Here is a 21,990-nt window from a genome sequence, read left to right as displayed (position 1 = left end):
CAGAATCTCTGAATAATGATCATTATGGCTGGAATTTCTGGGAGTTGAAATTGACCAATATTTGGGAGCCCAAGCTTGGGGACCAATGCTATAACTGATGACTAGAATTTATTAGTTAGACATATGCAGCATATTTCTGCAATAATTAAAGGACTGTTGAAATTTGCAATGTTAGAGAGCTGTTACTACAATTGTGCTGAATAGTTCCCCTGTTGTAACTTTTGGGTTTTCTGTTCTAATAAGTAAGGAATTTCCTCTGAAAACATGCAGGCTATATGCACATTTACCTTTCTCCTGAGTGCTGCCTTTTCTTCTTTTTAAATCAGTCACATGGGTGATTCACTCTAACCAGAGATCACACAATGAATGGGATAATACCACAATACTGTTGCCAATCCAACTTAACTATATGGTGTCAGTAGTGAATACAACTGAAAGTAATGGAAAGTGAACACAATTTAATTGAACAAGACTTTTTAAAAAATGAAAAGAGGATTTTCTTCTGGTACAGCAAATTAAAAACTTTTGCTTTGAATTTCAATGAGAAAAAAGTATAATGTGCATGTGATCCTACGTGTACTTTAATTTTAAAGAAAACAATAACATATTAGCAATACATTTCTATTGTTCTGTGTTGTGAATAAAGCATTTGGAGTAAAATACATTGACATGATGACAATGTTTGATGAAACTAGCTTGTTTTATCATAATTGGTGAATATCATTAAATGTATTTAACCAATGTGATGTTATTTAAACTTTTAAAATAGTTTGTGTGCGTTATGGCTCAGAAGGCTTTTAATGTAGTTTTATTGCTTATATGTAATTTTTATTTTTGTTTTATGTCATTGTGTTTGATGGCTGAACATCTGTGTCTGGCTTTATAGATTGTCTGCCGTCGTATGTGTAATTCAGTTACTTACGTATAGGTCTAGTTTATAGCATGGTTACAAAGATACCAAGAAGATTAATGCTATTACCTAAGAATTTTCTGGCTGTTTTCATTATTATTCATAGCTAAAGGCTTGGTGGAAAAGCACTGAATTTCTTAAAGGAAAAAAAAAATCTCATACAGTTCTTAGAAATAAAGTGTTTTCAGCCCTGTTGCAAAGTTATTGAGTATGCATAACAATTCACTGTACAATTGAACCACTAGTGTTGTAACTAATTATTCTCTATTGTTCTTTCTCCATTTGGTCATGGAGAAGGGGTATAACTATGAACAAGTTGTAGGTTTCCATAAAAACAAAACTGAGAGGACATTTGAACGTGCACATCCAAGTTAGTCACTGCTGCTGACTCAAATCCCATCTTTGTCCTCTTCTTTCCTTGTTGTATATGCCAATAAACCATGACCTTGTTGCCAAGGCATATGTCACTTCCTGCTAATTATGTTATTCAAAAGGCAACTGAATCTTTCTCAGATCCTAGAAACTGGGTGTGCATCTCATTGTGGCCACATTTTTCTGAAATATAACAAACACAGTACATTATAAAATACTTATTTAGGTGAAAACAATTACAGTTTCTTTAAATATGTTAAATATTTAGCCAATTTGTATGTTTTTCATTATTCATGTATGTGACCATGAGTTCCATATAAACTGGTGAATTTACCTTTATCTGGAAGGTCACCTTTGGATCCAAATTATCACATTATTGCTATATGGAATTACATTTTGATGTAGTTTTCGGTCAACATTGTGGAATATTAGGGAGGAGAGAACAGACAAAATAGTATATTGCTAATGTTTCTTGACATGCAGCTCTTTTTTTCAGTGGGCTCCAGATTCCTTTTCACCTTAGTACAGGGTGTTCTTAACAGGGATGGAAAATAGGTTACAAATGCCCAGTTATAGAAGGATAATTACTGGATCAGTAGCTTCTCTTGGCATAATGATCCAGTATAGCTTTATTATAGTTATATTGGCTTATCTAGCTGGAAGTTTGCTTTTCTGACAGATTTACTGTAAAGATTAGCAGATGTTCAATCTAGATGAGAAGAGGAGGTTGGAATCAAAGGCAACAAGACAAAATTGTGTCTAAATGATTGTAAAATAGTGTAAAATTTCCTCTGTTCTTGGTTTTTATATGCTTTGCCTATGTCTTGACAGGATGGAGTCAGCTTGCTGCTATGCATTGTGTTATGCTTCCTGACCTGTTGGGTCTGGATAAATTTAGACCACCTCTGCTTGAAATGTTGGCTCGTAGATGGCAAGATCGATGCTTGGAGGTACTGTTTTTTATTGAAGGTGGCAGTGGGGAAGAAAATGAATGTGTTAGCCAACATGGGAAATATTATTTTTACATTGGATATATTGTTCCAAGAAAAGTATACTATAATTCTGGTTTAGAGGCTAGATTTATATATAGGTATATGCAATTCAATTTGCAGGTCAGTTTTATAAAATGGAGAGTTAACATCCCAGTGTGACAACACTATATTGTAGTTAAATGGGAAACTAGACTTCAGAGAACAGGATTAATACAAAAGACATGATGAATCTCACTGGCCACTGGATGTCATCATTGTTCCATCAGAACATATGGAACTGCTCCTGAATACCAAAAGTCTTCCTTTGGAGTAGCATAGCTGGATTAAGCTGCGCACAGGTTATTGTTCATGCTTCAACAGTTCAGTAACTGCTGCAAATTCATTTTAATCCTTTTAAATAGTGTGCTTATTTTTAAAATGAGAGAGGAAAATGTATACAGAATCGAACACTTCATGTTATTGTGCAGGAAACTCATGTTCATGTAAGCAGTTCTTTGATGTGTGTGTGTGTGTGTGTGTGTGTGTGTTTATTAGTACCAGTTTTTCTTCATTTTTTTAAAAGATTCAGATCTGTATCTTTCATTTGTTTAGATGGCTAATGATAGCAGAGAGAAATTACAAAGATATCATTGATTACTGTGAGAATTTGAATCTATCTGCATTTTAGAACAATTTTTCTTTCTAACAAAGAGAAGGGTACAAGGCCAAGGGGTTTCTTAAGCCAATTTTAAGAGATAGGCTGCAGCATAGTTTGAATGTGACTCCGCCAGTCGGCAAATGGTGTTGGCACCTAGGGTTTTTTGTGTTTGTTTTTTTTTGTTAAATGACTATCTGGCCTTGACATCACATCTATGCTGTTGTGGCAAAAATAAAATGTTGATTGCGCAGCTTTAAAAGAAATATATGAGGAGCAGTGCTGTGACATTTACAGTAGGGTTTTGAGCTGATTTCTCATCTTAATTGAAAATCTGCTGCTGTGGTCGTACAGTAAGTGGTAAAGTCCATGCACACCTGGTAAATGTTGCCTTGCTCTGTTCTTGGCTAATTTTGCATTTCAGTTTCTACTGTGCCTCATTGTAATGGGAAGAAGATAGGAATAGCAGTAGAGCATCAACTCCTATACTAGTATACATTGGTAATTGAATTGAAAGAAAGCTCTGCTATACCTAAATCAAGTGTTCATAGCACATGGCCAATAGGCTGCATCCAAATCCCATTTTAAGGCACCCAGACAAACAGCTCAAAGCCCTTTAAAACAAGCATATTCTTCTTGTTTATTGCTTCTTTTTTATTCCTCTGAAATTCAGAGGTATAATTGATGTCCAAAATCTGTGGCATGGGTTTGAGGGAGAAAATTACACCCACTGCCAATATTGCCTGTTCCTGGCCTAATTGCTAGATATTGTTGCAAACTTTTAGGCCTCATTAGTGAACATTCTGGATCTCCAGAATTGGTTTCCAGTTTCAAATACATATACTGGTTGTATCTACAGGTGAGAGAGGCTGCCCAGGCCTTGCTGTTAGCTGAACTGAGAAGAATTGAACAAGTGGGGAGAAAGGAAACAATTGACATGTGGGCTCCTTACTTGCCGCAGTACATGGATAGTGTTATATCACGTAAGTATTTCCTCTTCAATCCCAAATCAAATTGTCTTAAAAGGCATACATTTGAGAAAAAAATAACTAAAATAACTGCATTTCATGGCAGAAACATAATTGTGTGTGTGTGTGTTCATGTACACATGCTCTGAATGCATCTTCATGGTAAGTCTAATCTGTCAATTAAAACATTTGATGCATCCTATTTAATTGTTTGTCTAATTGTTTTTACATTTGTATAATGAGATTTTTGCTGTATTTCATTTTTTATTTGTTGTAAGCCATTGCAGCTTAGTGGTTTGAGTACTGGACTACAACTCTGGAGACCAGGGTTCTGTTCCCAACTTGGCCATGAACCCTACTGGGTGCCTTGAGCAAGTCGCATGCTCTCAACCTGAGGGGAAGGCGATGGCAAACTTCCTTTGAGCAACTCTTGCCAAGAAACCCTTGTGATAAGTTTGCATTAGGGTCTCCATAAGTTGGAATGACTTGAAGACACACAACAACAACAAGTTTCCTTGGGTCCTATGTGCCATTCTCTGTGGATGAAAATCAGGATATAAATTAAGCAAGCAAGTATACAAACAAATAAAGTATTAAATAGTACATACAGAGGCTGGCAAGTTGCAGAATTTGTGGCATTGTGCTGTTATGGGATGCCTGTGATTTCATGCCATAACAACAGTAAGTACCAGGAGTGCCCCAAAGTATTTCTTGCCAGATTAGATATGCTAGAACAATGGAGGAATTTCACTTCTCTAGCATGTAATATCAGTCAGTCAGTTGCTGTTGACTACAATTTCACATTCCAGCTCACCCCATTCTGTTTTTAATTTCTCCTAAAATTCCAGCTCTGTTGATGCTCCAAAAGTGATCTAATAATTTTTTTAAAAAAATGTTATAAATATATTTCATGACATCTTTAAAAATGTCCTACAGCAGTGTTCCCAACCTTTGGTCTTCAAGGTGTTTTGGACTTCAATTCCCAGAAGGCTCGTCTAGCTTGACCAGTGGTCAGGAATTCTGGGAACTGAAGTCCAAAACACCTGGAAGACTAAAGTTTGGGAATAACTGTTCTACAGGATCCTTAAAGCCATAGCAACAGATAGCCCTGGTGGCACAGTGGTTAAATGCCAGCACTGCAGCAACTCACAGTCACAAGGTTGTGAGTTCAAGAGCTCCAAGGTCGATTCTGCCTGGCATCCTTTGGGAGGTCACTAAAATGAGTACCCAGTTTGTTGGGAGCAGTTAGCTTATACATTGTAAACTGTGTAGAGACTGCTTAGTGTAGTTTGAAGTGGTATATAAATGAGGCTGATATTTCTATTACTAACAGAAGAAAAGCTCTTTTATCTTTTTTTCATTCATTGATTCATTCAGAATTGCAGAAAAGCGGGTTATAAAAATAAAGAGTGACTTATAAATTGTTAAATACACAGTTTCCTGCCCTCAGGCTTACAATCTAAAAAATAATAATCATGAAACAAAAGGAGAAGGGGATGGCAGTGGGAAGGAGATCAAGTGCAGAGGTTCTTTTCTCCCTCTGAGGCCAGGGCCATGGCAGATGAATGGGGGGGGAGAGCCCTTCTTCTGTTTCTGGGTTAGGCATGATGGAGCCTTTTTTCTTTCTGAAAAAACATATCTTCCCATATGAACCTGCCAAAGCTTTAAGATCATCGGGGGAAGGCTTTCTCTTAGTCCTGCCACCATCACAAGCTCACTTGGTGAGGATATGAGAGAAACTTCTCAGTAGTTGCTTCCACCCTCTGGAATGTGCTTCCATATAAGACTAGGCTGGCCCCCTCCTTGCTTTTCTTTCAAACAGGCTTTTAATATCACTCTCAAGGAGGCTTCTTTTGGGGATGTGTGCAGTGTTTGTTTATATTTTTAACTTTTTGTATTTTTAATGTAACTTTATACTGTGTAATTATGTTTTTTAAATTGTATTAGCTAGTTTTTAACAAATATTGTCTGTGCTGTCTTGGGTCCCACACCAGAAGAAAGGTGGTACAGTCGGCCCTTCTTATACACGGATTTTTTATACACGGATTCAAGCATACACGGTTTGAAAATGTTCAAAAAAAAGTATAAATTTACCTTGATTTCCCATTTTTTATAAGGGACACCATTGTGCTATGTCATTATATTTAATGGGACTTGAGCATACACGGATTTTGTTATACATGGGGGTTCTTGGAACCAAACCCCAGCGTATAACAAGGGTCCACTGTATATAAAACAAGCAAACAAACAAATAAATAATGAATTTGATTGTGCTATTTTATGCAAGGGGCACATGCTTTTTTACTACACCATTGTATTTAATGGGAGTTGAGCATCCATGGATTTTAATATCCATGGGGGAGCCTGGAAGCAAACCCCAGTGTATTTGGTATAGATTAAGGGTGTACAATGATGTTGGGCTGCTGCTACTAGCATCCTTCAGTGACTCATTTGTCATTCTGATTAGGGCTGCTGCACTGCAGAATTATTGCAGTTTGACACTGCTTTAACTCTCATGGCTCCATCCTATGGAAGCCTGGGATGTGTAGTTTGTTGTGGCACCAGAGCTCTCAGACAGAGGACTACATATGTCACATAACTACAAATCCCAGAATTCCATGGCAGTTAAAGTGGTGTCATATTGCACTAATTCTGCAGTTTAAATACAGCTACAGTGTGATGGGAACTGCAGTCTAGCAATAGCTGAAAAGCCATAGTATGTTCATCCTAGTATAAACACCTTCCTCTCAGATGTCAATTGAAGGAGAGCAGAGCACAGTAAAAAGTCTAGCTGAAAATGATGAAGCATGTTACTGACAACTGTATGAGTATAACAAGTCATTTATCTTCATCATTAAAATTAAAATCCAACATTTTGAATTAATATTGGTATTATATATCATCCTGATCTGCCATGATCCAGAAAGTCTTGGTTGGTGTATCAGGATTATTACACTAGACAAATGTGAGATGTGCTGAAGGTTATATTTTTGTGTTACCATTCCATAGCAAGTTAGACAATTAAGTTTGTTTGTTAGAGGTTTGAAATTTGTTTGTTTTTAATATAATAGACAATGAGAACTTTACCCTGAGGAATTGAATTTCCTTTTGTTGACAGAGCTTTGTATGTTAAATGCCGATTGATTTTTTGAAAGATATATATAATGATCTTGTTAAAGCTAAATGGCCTATATAATTTAGATAAGTTGTTCTGTGCTGTTCCCAACAAGTGGCAGTAAAAATAACCTTAAAATTTTTGGCCTTCTCTTTATTAACTAAATGATTATTAGCAGTATTAGTATTGTTATTTAAATATCCTATCTATTTAATTATAAATGCCTATTTAAGTATTAATTAAAATAGTTGTTTCCCAGGATCTCAGAACAATGTACAAGTAGAATAAGTCTGACAGTTTAAAACACTTTAAAATTTAAAACAACAGAAATAATAAAAAGGTGAGAAAAATATTAAGCAATTTAAGTGATTTAAACAGGTTTAAAATGCTAAAACAGTTTGAAACTGTGTACCTATCAATTTTGGAATAAATTATTTAGGCTGAAAAACCTAAGCTGGAACTTTTTATTTTACTTGGTCCCAAAATGAAGTCTCTGTTTGTGCTAATCAGGTCTGTAGGAAGAAGCATTTCACAACTATAGTGCCACAACTGAGAAGACCCTCTCCCACAAGTAGGACATGGAAGAGTCTCCAAACCCCACCCCCACTGCTTCAGTCCTTGGGGAGGTGTTTTCTTAAATATTAAAGACCCAAGCTGTTCAGAGCTTTGAATTTCATCGCAAGTACCTTGAATTTAAAGTAGCAATATATTGGTAGCCAGTGCAGTTTCTTTAAAATTGGTGTTATAATTGGTGTTAATGATGCTTTGCTCATCTAGGCCCATGAAGAGCTTCTGGGTAGTCTCATACAGAGCAGAGTGTTACCAGTGCCTGAACTACTATGGCTGTGTTCAGGAAAATCTGTAACTGGCTGATCAGTTGAAGTTGATCCCAAAGACTCTGAGCTGTGTAGTCCCCCTGCAACTCCAGTGACAAATATGGACCTGGAAATACTCCCAAGCTATGTAGTTGCTTCCTCATGGGGAGTACAACTCTCTCCTAGACAGGTTGTTTAACTAGTTTCCATACCCAAGAACTGACAGTCTACAGAGCTCCCATGTTGTTGTGATTCAGCTTCAGTATACAGGGGTACCCCGGGTTACGAATTTAATTCATTCCGCCGCCGCTTTCGTAACCCGAAAGGCTTTCGCAAGCCGAAAACCCATAGGCGCTAATGGGGAAAAGCCGCGATTTGGTGCGAAAAAAGTGCCGAAAAGCACCAAAATTTCTTTCGTAACCCGAAATAACCTTCGTAACCCGGAACAGTTTTTTTCAATTGATTTTTTTCGTAACCCGGAAATTTCGTAAGGCGGCGCATTCGTATCTCGGGGTACCACTGTATTGGCTTTCATCTAGCCCATTAGAGCATCTAAGCACCTGCTAGTACTAGCACAGTCCTAGCCAAATCATGTGACAAGGATAAATACCATTATGTCCTCTTCCCTGCCTGTGACCTCATACATATATTAAAACACATGGGGACCCTTGTGGCACCCCTAATCTTAATAGTCATGGGATTGAATAGGAATTTCTCATTGCCACTCACTAAAACTGACATTGTAGATAAGAGTAGAAGCACTGTAACACGGTGCCTCCTACTCCTATCCCACTGATGCCATCTTCAGTGTTATCAAAAGTTATTGAGAAATTTAGGAAGATCAACATGGTATCACTCCCCCATCTTTCCTTGAGTGAGTCATCAGTCAGAGCATCTAAGGGCCATTTCAGTACTGCAGTTTGGCCTGAAACCAGGCTGAAATGGGTCTATTTAATCTGTTTCCTCCAACAACATAAAACTATCCATCCACTCCCTAACATCTTTCTCTAAAAGAGAACATGAGCTACAGGACAGTACTTTACACATATCTCTGGGTCCAGCAAGATCCTCTTCAAGAGAGGGGACATTACTCCGCCTTTCAGTGCAGTAAGCCCATCTCCCTGAAACAATGAGGCATTTACTTCCCCCTGTACCCACACAATTAGTTCACTTATGCTAGATCTTGTCAGCCAAGATCGGTAAATATCGAGCTTGCATGTGGTGGCACAGATCAATCCAAATGTCCACATCATGAGGCCACAACAGATGAAATGCATCCCATGTTACCTGACCAGATGGAACACTGAACTCTTCTCCAGCCTCTGTGAGATCAGTGGGTTTCAGGTTCTGAGCGAATATGAACAACTTTCCCTTTCAAATGCCTAGCAAATTTATCACAGCAGGCAAATGAGGGTTCCACTTCTTGCCTCTCTGAGCTAGATCTCAACAGACTATTCACCACTTGGAATAAATTTGCTGGATGGTATGTCAAAGGTTGGGGCATAATAATATTTTTTAATAGGCGCAAGAAAGCATCCTCACTTATATTTGGTTATACCCACTCCATGACCTATGCCATCTGCATTCTATGGTTGTCTAGTCTGTTTCATTGTTTATTCCAAGCTTTATTATGTTAAACCATTAAATGAAAATTTCTGACCTGGTAGTAAACTGGCAAATTTCAGGAGGTGATAATCTGTTGTCTCCTTGCACATATCGAAATGTCTTGTTAGTAGGCAACTTCCCTGACTCTGATATAAAATGAGGTTCATAGCATGATTTAATTGGGTGGGCATTCAAAATTACACTTTTTTTATTTTGAGTCTATAGTAAACTGAATCCTGATTGAGTTGGCAGCAGACTATACCCATCTCCTACCCCTACATTCCCTACACCAATACCCTTGCATTACCTAACCATAACTGATGGCATGCAGAGGGATCTTGTAGCACCTTTGAGACTGAGAGAACAAATAAGCTTTCATAGACTTTATGTACTTCCTCAGATACGTATAGTAGTAATGACCAAAGCTTTGAAATTGCACTCTTCAAGAACACGTATAGAAACATCCATGCCACCAGGGAATATGGCGAGGTATGCAATAGCACTAAAATTGCAACCAGACCCCCCCCCCCAAAAAAAAACACTTGCCATCGATTTATACATGAGGTTGACTTATAGTCGAAGATATACAGTATGTGAAATATAATGAAGAGAAAAATTCTAAAAGAGAATAAAAGCTAGCTATAAAAGAGGACAACCCAATTAAAAATTTTAAAAAGTCACAAAACATTAAGTTGGTCCATATTAAAATTAAGTTTATCATATTTGGATTAGAGCCTCTTAAATTAAAATAAATATGCTCTGAATGTTACATATCTATATAATGGATTTTAATGACATAAGTTTATATTCAAGAGAACAGCTAAAAAAAATTAATTGTAACTCAAAACCAATACTTTGCAGTACTTGCTCATTCTGTAATTCTTTAGGTTAATACTACAAGGTACATACATCTCCAGAAGCAGAAGAATACCTATAGATAAGGTTTAGCAATTTGGGATTTCATGACAAATCATAATTAACATAAAGTTGTGTGTTGGTGTGTGTGTGTGTGTTGTTTACCTTCAAGTCATTTCCAAGTTATGGTGACCCTAAAGCGAACTTATCACAGGGTTTTCTTGTTTCTTCAGTTTAGAACTCTTCTTCTAAGGAAACACATGATTTTTGTTTTGCTTGCTGAATATATACCATGGCTTGTCAACTGAGACAGTACACGACTAAGCCATACTTAAGCTGCCTTAAACGTATTTTGTCATGATGTCTCAATTGAGTCTCAATGTTTCTCATTGTGAATGTGTATCCCACCTCTGCCCACTGATGTGATAGCTTTTCCTCTGTTATCCTTATCACAACAATTTAGCACTGTGTTTAATTGTGTAAAAGCTAGAACTAGAGGAGCAATGTTTCTGATTTGCACTTAAAACCAGTGGCATGCTTGTTGATCTAGAAGGTATTTTGAAAAACTCACATTTTTTGTATGGCTAGGCTTGTGTCATTGGAAAGTTTTTCATAAAAAACAAAACAAAACAACAAACAGGTGTGTATGGGTGGAATTATTGAAACTGTTGGCAGTGCCTTGGTGTTCCTGGTATCAGTGTACATTGTTATAATAAATGAACTAATATGATGTGTGCTGAACCGTATAGTAATGATTTCTGCCATTAGTCTATTTCTGATTTGATGAAGAAAAGAGGGATGGAAATAATTATCTTTAAAAAATGCAGGACATGAATATAAGAATACTTCACTGGTATAGAACAAGTATCTAGAAAGCTTTTATTTGCCTGTCTTTGGTTTGAGGCAGATTGTGTTAGAGCTTCTATTTTAGGGATTTGTTTATTCAGTGTTATTTGCACCATGTAACAAAAAGCTCTCAGGATCAGTAATTTGTGGTAATGGGTATTAATGCCCCTAGTAGGATTATTTAGTTTGGTCTGTAATGGTAGAATTTTTTTTCCCTTTTTTGGATTTTGGTTTTCAAATATTACAGTTTGAATTGGGATCAAAGTTCTTTTGTGTCTTAGTTACTATTTAGTGTTTTAGTTTACTGTTCTAGCATTTTGTATTAGCTTTAGAGTAGCTTAGTCTTATGTTAATTTTAGTTTTAGTTATATATACACATGTATCATTACATATGTATGTGTATCTACTTTTTTCTTTTTTATGTTTTTTCTTAACTTTCCTTTTTTTCTTAATATTTAGAATTTTTGCTATGGATTTTATTTATTTTGATTAAAAAATTAATAAGAATGCCAAATACACCATTGTTTTAATGACTAATATTAGCAATAAGACCCTTGGGGGAAAATCACTGTTGCAAAAATCAATGTTCTGCAGTTAGATGAAATTTCAGCAATTTTATATGTGAGTACTCATAGAATTGGAAGAGACCACAAGATCCATCTGATCCAACCCCTTGACATGCAGGAACACACAGTCAAAGCACATCTGACAGATGGCCATCCAGCTGCTGCTTAAAAACTGCCAAAGAAGGGGACGCCACCATATTCTGAGGCAGCATGTTCCACTTTTAAACAGTTGTTACCATCAGGAAGTTCTTCCTAATGTTTTGATGGAATTTCTTTCTTGCAATTTGAATTTGTTGCTCCATGTCCTAGTCTCTGGAACAGTAGAAAACAAGCTTGTGCTATTCTTAGTATCAGTGGCATACCGAGGATTGGTGTCACCTGGGGTGGGGGAGACAGACTGCCTCATCCCCAGAGGTCCATTAGGGCTCTAGCATGGCTGCAGCTGCGCTAAAGCCCAAACTGATGTGATTGCCTCCTTCAGCAGCCTCTGCTGTTAGAAGTGGCAGGACCAGGCACCTGGAGGTCCATTTGGGCTCCAGAGTGGCTGCAACCACACTGAAGCCCAAATAGAAGAGACTGCCCCTCAGCAGCCACTGACACTGCCAGTACACTGGAGGTCCATTTGGGCTCAGGTGTGGCTATAGCCAAACCAGACCTCAAATGGAAGGGACTACCATGGCTACTGGGCTAGCAAGAAAAGACACTATATCCCTTCTCACTCACCCAGCAGCAGCACCTCTGGGGTGTCACCTAGTGCAGTTTATACTCTTGCACTCACCTAGTGACATCACAGCTTTAGGTGTTTAAACAGGGCTATCATGGCACCTCTTAACCTTCTCTTCTTCAAGCTAAGCATATCTATCTCCCTAAGCCGCTCCTCACTTTATTTTATTTTTTGAGAAAGTGTATATGTGCATCATAATTTGTGGAAATGTGGGATACAAAGTGCTCAGTGATCTGATCTGATCCTCTGAGGTAAGAGGATCTTGGTGTAGTAGTTTGAGTCACTGGACTGGGAGACCAAGGTGCAAATTGCTGTTCGATCATGGAGACGCATTGGTTGACCTTGTGCAAGGCATACTCTCTCAGCCTCAGAGGTAGATAATGGCAAACCCTCCTAATCAAAGACTTGAAGGCACACAGCAACAACAGCAATCTCCTGAGGTGCAACAGCTCAGAAAGGAAAAGCTGTCACCTCTTTCCTCACATTGATGTTTATCACACTATGCTCTTAAAGAGGTACTATTCCAGTGTGACTCCTCTAGAGGCCTCCTGTTGCATGCTGGGATTGGCAGTTTTAAGGAGCTGAACTTCTCTGCCTGAGAATTCTAAATACCCCTCCTTAAAACTGCCAATCCCAGCATGCAACAGGAGGCAGCTAGAGGAGTCACACTGGAATAGTACCTCTTTAAGAGCTCGTCTGATAAACACCATTGTCTGTGTTTACCTGAAAGCACAGTGTATTTATTCCATGGATTTTGTAGGTGCATGTGCACAGATCTCACTCTTTCCCATTTTATCATACCAGTATTTCTTTTACTGTGGTGCGCATGGTGGGTGATACTAAATGAATCCTTAGAATATTATACTGAATGAGTCCAGGAATAGAAGATCTCTTGTTTGCTGTATTGTTTCTTAAGGGCCTATACAGATTGGGAGAAAGGGGCAGACAGAGGCGACCCCTTTCTCCTCCGGATTGTGGTTGCACCAACTAAATGACATGGCAGCATTGTGCTTGGAAAAAGTAGCCACAAAACTCCCGAGTCCTATTTTTGTCCGTGTCTTTTTAGATTATAAGCCTGAGGGCAGGGAACTGTCTAATTAAAAATAATAATTGTAAGCCGCTCAAATGCCTTTAGGGCTGAAGGGTGGGGTATAAGTACTCAAATAAATAAATAAGTCAGTCAGTCAGTCTGTCTGTCTCTACTGAGCCTAAGACACATTAAGAAGAGAAGGAATTGTGATCAGATTGATTGATAGTTGATCACAATTCCACCCTTCATTATTGTGTACTGCTTTTATCACAGTTTCTGCTTTTATCACAGTTTCTGCTGAAAGAATGTTTTAAGTCAAATATTCCACAATTTTTCCTCCCCTGCTTTCTGGATCCAGAACCTACTGAACTGAAGAAATTCTGGATGCTACTTTTAGAGTCATAGGGGTCTGTTCTCTTCCTTCCAAAGCTCTGTGTTTGACATTTAAGATTACTGAATAACTTTCCCTAGATGCTTTTTTCATAGATTAGATGTAGAACTCATTTTTTCCTTAGGGTACCATCACATTTGCCTTAATGAAGGTTATATCACAATTATGCAAAATGTTTGTCACATTTTAAATCCACATATATAAATATGTATATGGATGGGGTATGTATCAGTGTGGGGAATGGCTAGATCTCTGACCAATTGGGGTTTGTACCGGGTGATGCTATATTGACAGATTTGTTGCCATGTTGTTGAATTTGCTGTTGAATGTCACTGATTGGAATTTTCAGCATTGGAACATGATTTTCCTGTGTACAGCAAAGAGCAAGCTTACATTTCATCCCCTTGTGATCTCACTTGATTCTCACTAAAGAGGTTATGCATGACTCAAGATGCCCATTTCGTAAGATACTTGAACATTTTCCATAAAACATTTGCCATGCTGTAACTGTCAGAGTGCAGCCTTATCTTAATTTGTAAGCCTCTATGTATCCCCTTATCATCATATTATGCTTGTACTGTCAAATAGATATCCCACTATGTGAAAGTGAACTTACTACCAGAAATGCATGGACACGCCCCCTTTTGCCTCCTCGCCGGACCACCGTCGCCGCCAGAGCTGCGCCTTCTGCCGGGCGGCCTCCTCCCGGGGTGTCGGAGGTGCGCATCTGCGCACCGCCCCGGGAGTGCCGCCCACGGACTGAGGAGCACCGCGGCGGGACTCTTTTGGACGCTTGCTGGCTTTGGCATTTGGTGGCCAGAAAGCGAGTGGGCCTTTAAGAGACACCTGGGGGGAAGCAGGGAGGAGCCCGCCAGGTGAGAGCAGCGGGTATAAAGCCGGGCAACCGGTCCCTCCCTGACACGCCCCCTTTTGCCTCCTCGCCGGACCACCGTCACCGCCAGAGCTGCGCCTTCTGCCGGGCGACCTCCTCCCGGGGTGTCGGAGGTGCGCATCTGCGCACCGCCCCAGGAGTGCCGCCCACTGACTGAGGAGCACTGCTGCTGCGCAACTGCGCAGTTGCGCAGCTTTTATTGGATTGGGGAGGCAGTGGATTAGCCGCGGAGCAGAGGATGCCTGGGGTGGCTAACCTCTGCTCTTTAATTTGTCACAGAGGGGTGGGGGGGGGGAGGTTATGGATGTGGGGGATGCATGGGCTGGGGAGGAAAGGGATAACATCGTTACGAGCGGAGCTCCCATTGAGGTAGTGTGGGGCAGGGGGAGGTATGGCGGTGGGAGAAGGGACTTGCGTTCCAGGGGAAGGAGAGATCGATGCGTCATATCTATCTCCCCTTCCTGTCCCCCTCCCAACCAAAGGGACCTGAGGGTCGCTCCAACCGTGCCACAAACCCTGTCGCTGCTCCTGTACAATGCCAGGTCGATCAACAACAAGACCCACATCCTCCACGATCTGGTGGAGGACAGTAATTGCGACCTGGCTTGCATTACCGAGACCTGGCTTGGGCCTGAAGGTGATGCTGTGTGGGCTCAGGCCCTGCCTGCCAGGTTCTCGGTGAAGGACCAGCCCAGGTTAGGTGGGCGGGGGGGGTGTGGCCTTGATACATAGGAACACCTTGTCCCTCACCAGGAACCACATCCGACAAACGTCCTATATTGAGTGTATTTACCTGAACCTAAAAGCTAGGGACAGTCTAGGGATTCTGTTAGTGTATCGGACACCCCGTGCGCTAGCGGACTCCCTTAACGAGCTGACACAGCTGGTCGCTGAACTGATGTTGGAGACACCCAGGCTTCTTGTCCTGGGTGACTTCAACATCTCCCTCACGGCCAGCTATGTTCCATCCGGTGCGGCTCAGGAATTCATGGAGACCATGGCGGCCATGGACCTGTCCCAGCTGATAGAGGGTCCTACGCATTGTGCGGGTAATACTCTCGATTTGGTCTTCTGTTCGGATGCGGAAAATCCGTGGGCGGAAATAACCAATATTTCCCCCCTGTCATGGACGGATCATTTCCTGGTGGAGGCCAAAATCAAGGTCTCTACCCAGATCCCCCCCCGGGGGTGGAGGACCTGTTAGGATGGTCCACCCTCGAAGGCTGATGGAACCCAAAAGGTTCCAGGAAGCCTTAGAGGGGCTCATGGTTGGAAGCGACGGCGACTCTGTTGATGCCCTCACCGGTATTTGGAATACCGGTCTCTCAAGGGCTATACACAGTATCGCTCCCAAGCACCCTCTCAGGCCTGCTTCCAAGCGTAAGCCCTGGTATACGGAAGATCTCCGGGCAAGGAAGCGGGAACTGAGACGGCTAGAGTACCGTTGGCGGAAACACCTTCGCTTAGACGACAAGGCTCTCCTAGACCAACTGTTAGAGGACTACGGAGAGGCGATACGAGCAGCAAAGAACTCGTTCTATGGTGCCCGTGTCGCGTCCGCGGAGTCGCGTCCGGCAGAGTTGTTCAGGGTGGTCAGGGAGCTAACTCAGCTCCCTCCTGCCCTGAACCAGATCCTTGAACCTTCTAAGGCCTGCTGTGACAAATTCAACGACTTTTTCGTGGATAAAACCTCTCGGATAAGCGAAGGTCTTAACGCCAACATTTTAGCAGAACCTAGGGTAGAGGCATCCAGAGCCTCCGTGGACTCCATTAAACTGGATCAGTTTGAGTTGGTAAGTACCGATGATGTGGACAAGATCCTCGGAAGTGTTCGGAAGACAACCTGCTCTCTCGATCCCTGTTTCTCATGGTTAGCGGTCCAGGGGGGACCGGCGGTAACTTTATTTTTACGCCGGATTATAAATACATCTCTGAGGGATGGGCAATTTCCATCAGAATTAAAATTGGCCACAGTAAAACCTTTATTAAAAAAGCCCTCCCTCGACCCCCTGGTACACAACAATTATCGGCCAGTCTCGCTGCTGCCATTTTTGGGTAAGGTGATCGAGAGGGCGGTTGCGATCCAGCTTCAGGTGGTCTTGGATGAAACGGATTATCTAGACCCATTTCAAACTGGCTTCCGGGTGGGTTACGGGGTTGAGACGGCCATGGTCGCCTTGGTCGATGATCTCCGTCTGGGCATCGACAGGGGAAGCGTGTCCCTGCTGGTGCTCTTGGACATCTCAGCGGCTTTTGATACCATCGATCATGGTATCCTTCTGGGGCGCCTGGCAGAGGTGGGAATCGGGGGCACTGCGCTCCAGTGGTTCCGGTCCTACCTCTCCGGGAGGTCCCAGATGGTGCAGCTGGGAGACGTGTGTTCCGATGAGCGGGCCCTTACAACTGGGGTCCCTCAGGGAGCCATTCTGTCTCCCATGCTATTTAACATTTACATGAAACCGCTGGGAGAGATCATCCGGAGACATGGGGCGCGGTGTTATCAGTACGCTGATGACACCCAAATCATTTTCTCTATGTCTCCGACTGATGCAGTGACTGAGGACGGCATCTCTCCTCTCGTGGCCTGTCTAGAGTCAGTAATGGGCTGGATGAGGGAAAACCAACTCAAGCTGAATCAAGAGAAAACGGAGGTACTTGTGATAGGTTCCCCTGGTCCAGGAATGGCGGTGGTTCCACCTGTCCTGAACGGGGTCACGCTCCCTGTGAAGGACTCCGTGCGCAGTCTGGGGGTGCTTCTTGACTCGTCGCTTCACCTGACTGCTCAGGTGAATGCGATGGTCAAGAGCACCTGTTATCAGCTTCGGCTTATTCGCCAGCTGCGCCCATACCTGGCCCAGAGGGACCTTGAAACAGTAGTACACGCTCTGGTAACCTCGAGATTGGATTTCTGCAATGTACTCTACATGGGGCAACCCTTATACCAAACCCGGAAGCTACAAATGGTGCAGAATATGGCAGCCAGGCTGGTCACTGGCATCTCCAGGGCCAGCCATATAACACCGGTATTGAAAGATCTTCATTGGCTGCCTATTCGCTTCCAGGCCCAATATAAGGCGTTGGTGATTACCTATAAAGCCCTAAATGGCTTGGGCCCAGGATACCTGAAGGACCGCCTCTCCCCGTATATTCCGTCCTGCACCCTCAGAACATCTGGGCAGCAATTACTGAAGGTGCCTGGGGCCAGGCTCACCTCCACCACGAGGAGGACATTCTCCATCACCGCCCCGGCCCTTTGGAACATGCTGCCCACTGAGCTCCGCTCGGTTACCTCCCTGGCCCAATTCAGAAAGGATCTAAAGACCTTTCTATTCCAGCAGGCATTCCCCGCTTAAAATCCCGTGGGCCTCCCTCCTCTCCTGTGGCAAAGAGGATGGGCTAATGGGGCTTTTAGTCTGTTTAATTTTTGTAATGTATATGTAATTTTGATTTTATTGTATTGTATTGAATTGTTTTTATCTGTTGTTGTAAGCCGCCCTGATCTTGGGAAGGAGCGGGATATAAATAAAAATTTTATTTATTATTATTATTTATGCTTGGTCTTTCAGCTGGTATTAGACATATGTTGTGTCTGTTCCTATACAGTGATAAAAGTCCTCATATTCTGTCTGTCTCTTGTGGTGGGGGATATGCATGGGAAGAAATCAACTGCAGTCTTGGCTTAGCTGGAATGAATGGATTCTCTTTACTTAGAAGAGACTCTGAGAGGGATGAAGAAACTGACTGAAAAGGGTTTCTTTCCTTTGGCTGCATAGATGGGGGTGTGAGCAACTGGACCTTTATTTTTTTGGAAGGGATGTGTTTATCTGCTTTGATGAGGGAGTCATCAGGATGAAAGAGCTCACCCCAGTCAGGCCCTCTTGGGATCAGCAGTTGCTACCTCCTTTGGTTCCTCTGGAGAGTATCTGCATGTTTCTGTAATCTGGAAAAGGTAGCTGCTGATGTTTTATACCCTAACGCTCTATAAAACTGGTGGTGGGTTGACTTTCATCAGTCTTAGTTTATTCATGTGTCCAGGAATGCAACCCTTAACATAAACTGAGACCTGCCTGTAAGAATAAAACACATATACAGTGGATGTTGTAGAGATGTGTTGATGAAAGTAATTATGCACTTTGATATCATTAAAATACAAACCTACATGCATTCCCCCCCAAAAAAAAAATTCCCATATTTTTCACATTAAAGGTCCCTTAATTATTAGAAAGAGTGACACTATTGGAACAATATGAATTCACTTAAACATACTAGAGAGGAAGTCATGCCATACAAGTGAGACTTCCAAGTAAATTTGCACAGGATTTTGCTGCAGTTGATGAGTTGAGAGTGAAACAGGCATCTTGGGCTAGGTGGCAAGAGCAATCATTGTTTTCAAGGAATCCATGTATATCTTGCTAGTTTTAAAAATAGTTTACGATTGTAGCCATTTTATTTATTGAGTATTAAAATTATTTTGTGTTGTCTTAGTGGCATATTAGTTAAAATATTGAGCAACATTAATAAAAATTGGAGCACACATATTTGTTTGTTGCTGCATGACACCCAGTGTTGACAGGCTGAGAAGATGTTTTTATACAAGAATGTAAAAGCAGCTATGTTCTTTGTATGCCTGCCTGCCTGCCCTTTTTTCTCTGCAATTTGTCATCTACCCATTTAACATTTATTGCTGCAATTCTGTGGTCTAGTAACCTCTCTCACTCATATTTCTCATAGTTTATGTTTACAAGTTAATTCTCTAAAAGCCTTGGCTGTATGGTGATTGCTTCCTGAATTAGTTCAACACTTGTAGGATTTTAATATTGTTAGGTGTGAATATATAAAATAAACTGTAAGATTTAATCAGTGTAATGCATTGATGTAACTATGTTCTCCTTTAGATGCATTACATTTTCATGTACTGTAATCACTGTGTTTCTTCTGCAGTTTAACAGCGATTTGTCACATTTTAGTCACTCTACAAATCCATATGTATAAAACCTTCAGTGATGTTGCAACAGCTTATAGGTTTGCTTCCAGCAAGTCCATGTAATTTATAAATAGATGCAGCAGCACTGATAGAACAGCAAAGTGTCAGTTCAGGTCTTCCATGTATAACGGTTGGAAGTCAACTTGGTATGTCCACTTGAGGGCAATAAAGGTTTTGGAAGCTTCAGTAATTCAATTCAATTCTTTTGTTTTTAAGACAAGGGAGAAGCACTGGTGGAAGACAACCAACCCAATCAACATAAAATAGCGTGAACATATTTTAACATTAACTGACTGTGGCCTGCTTTCCCAAGAGGGACATACTGAATGGTTTAGTGTTTACAAATGCTTACAAATTTGAATATATTTAGTGAGAGGAGCAACTGTGTTTTGTTGCAAATTTTGCTTTCAATCTACTATCTTCCTCTATCTAGCAGGTACTGAAGAGACGTTTTGAAAGCATCCTTTTATATAAATTCCCATAACAATGAAAAAGTACCTTAGATCAAGTTGCTTTGTAACTGTTCTCAGAATTTCAACCTTCCAGGAATTCCTCCCATCTAATATCTTGTGAATCTAGAGATGGGGAGAAATTTATTTTGTGTTATAATTTAAATATCCCTGACCTGATACCATATATAAACTCAAATGCAGTTAAGTCTTGATATTTGCACCTTTCTAAGTGGAGTGAGTCAAGCAGCCAAAAAAATTAGTTTAAAAAATATACATTTGGGAAAATGAACCCACCCAAAAAAAGAAAATTACAAACACGTGTATACTTGGCAAAAGTATATACAGAACTGAACTTATTAGCAAAGTGAAATGGTGTGGGATGGAATGAACACAGTGTAATTAATTATTTTCCCAATATTATTTTCCAAAGCTAGGGGACACCCATATATTCCAGAGGACTGCATGGTCATGGATGTCAATACTTTTTTAAGTGAGCTGAGAGGGCAATCTGAAAGGCCTCCCATAGTGTCTTGTGGCTTCATTTTTTGTGGGGCGGAGAATTGGTAATGGTTTGTCAGCACTCGTTTAGAAATTTTCACTTCCAAAAAGTCAGCCACGCACCTGTTTAATTTTAACCGGTTTAAACTTAAAGCGTGGTGTGGGGCATAGTTGCTGGTTGTTTGTATATGAAAAAGATAACCACTTAATATTATTATTTATTTATATAAATAAATATATTATATAAATAATACATTTATTCAGTATTTATTTCGGTATTCATTTGTGTGAGTGTGTGTGCAGTGTTTTATAATCTAATGATACTAATATATTTAGAAAATAATTCATTATTATTATTATTTGTATCTTTCTAGAGAAATATAAAATAGTATACAGTTGGGCATGAATGGCCATGAATTCTGCAGCCATGATTTGAAAATATTTTTAGAAATTACAAAAAGCAAACCTTGATTGTGCAATTATATATAAGGGACACTATTTTGCTTCCCCATTGTATATAATGGGACATGGGCATCCATGGATTTTGATTTCCACGAGGGATCCTGGAACTAAACTCCAGCCACTGTACCAAGGGCCCACTGTACATTGTAATTGGTTTAATTTGAAGTAGAAGCCATGTGCTGATGGATTCACAGGAGATTTAAAGCTGGAGGGTAAAAGGATAATTAAATTAGTAAAAAAAAACACAAACAGACAACAATACACATTGATCTGGAAATTTTGCAGAAATACTAAGAGATGAGGAAATCCATGCCTGTCTAAAGTGTATGAAGTGTCAGCAACTAGAATAATATTGCTGTAAAAGAGAATCTAGCTTGATTTCAGTAGGGAGCTGTCCAAGAGGATTTGGTGCTGCAGAGATTTTTATTATTATTATTTGGTATTTATTTGGAATCTTTCTTTTCCCTATTTGACAACTTTCTCTTCCCTTTTCTTTTATTGTAACCTCCATTCTGAGAGGGAATCCTGCCATTGTTCTTAACTATGATGAGGGCTGTTTTAAAGCCAGTGCATCAGTGGGATAAGGAAATTTTGAGCTATCCCCAACTTATTTCCTCTTCTAAAACTACTTCTGTCTTTTTTGTGGTACATTTTAATTTTTTGTAGTTCTGCCATGCATTTTAATTCTGCCATGGCATTTCTGAAGTAATAACCCCACCCAAAATTGCAAAGATTTTTATAGATTTTTATAGATTTTCCATAGTTATTTGAAGGAGAAATGAATGAGCATTCATACATTTCTTCCTATTGTTAAATATATATTGCTGTTGACTCGGATGAGGTGATCCTGCATAGAAGAAGTATATGTACTATATGCAG

At 40.4% G+C, this 21,990-nt stretch overlaps 1 protein-coding gene across 3 annotated transcripts in view; it reads left to right on the top strand.

The window, feature by feature from the left end:
* Positions 1-21,990, top strand: part of WDR7 (WD repeat domain 7) — a 323,814-nt gene that overhangs the window by 93,335 nt on the left and 208,489 nt on the right. For all 3 annotated transcript variants that reach the window (XM_042451351.1, XM_042451350.1, XM_042451352.1), the window contains 2 exons: positions 2,114-2,232; positions 3,768-3,891. In XM_042451351.1, coding sequence (XP_042307285.1) covers positions 2,114-2,232; positions 3,768-3,891 — 243 coding nt within the window. The remainder of the gene's footprint in view (positions 1-2,113; positions 2,233-3,767; positions 3,892-21,990) is intronic.

This window comes from Sceloporus undulatus, chromosome 2 (assembly GCF_019175285.1).
Source record: "Sceloporus undulatus isolate JIND9_A2432 ecotype Alabama chromosome 2, SceUnd_v1.1, whole genome shotgun sequence".
Lineage (NCBI taxonomy): Eukaryota > Metazoa > Chordata > Lepidosauria > Squamata > Phrynosomatidae > Sceloporus > Sceloporus undulatus.
This window is presented reverse-complemented; position numbering and strand designations above follow the sequence as displayed.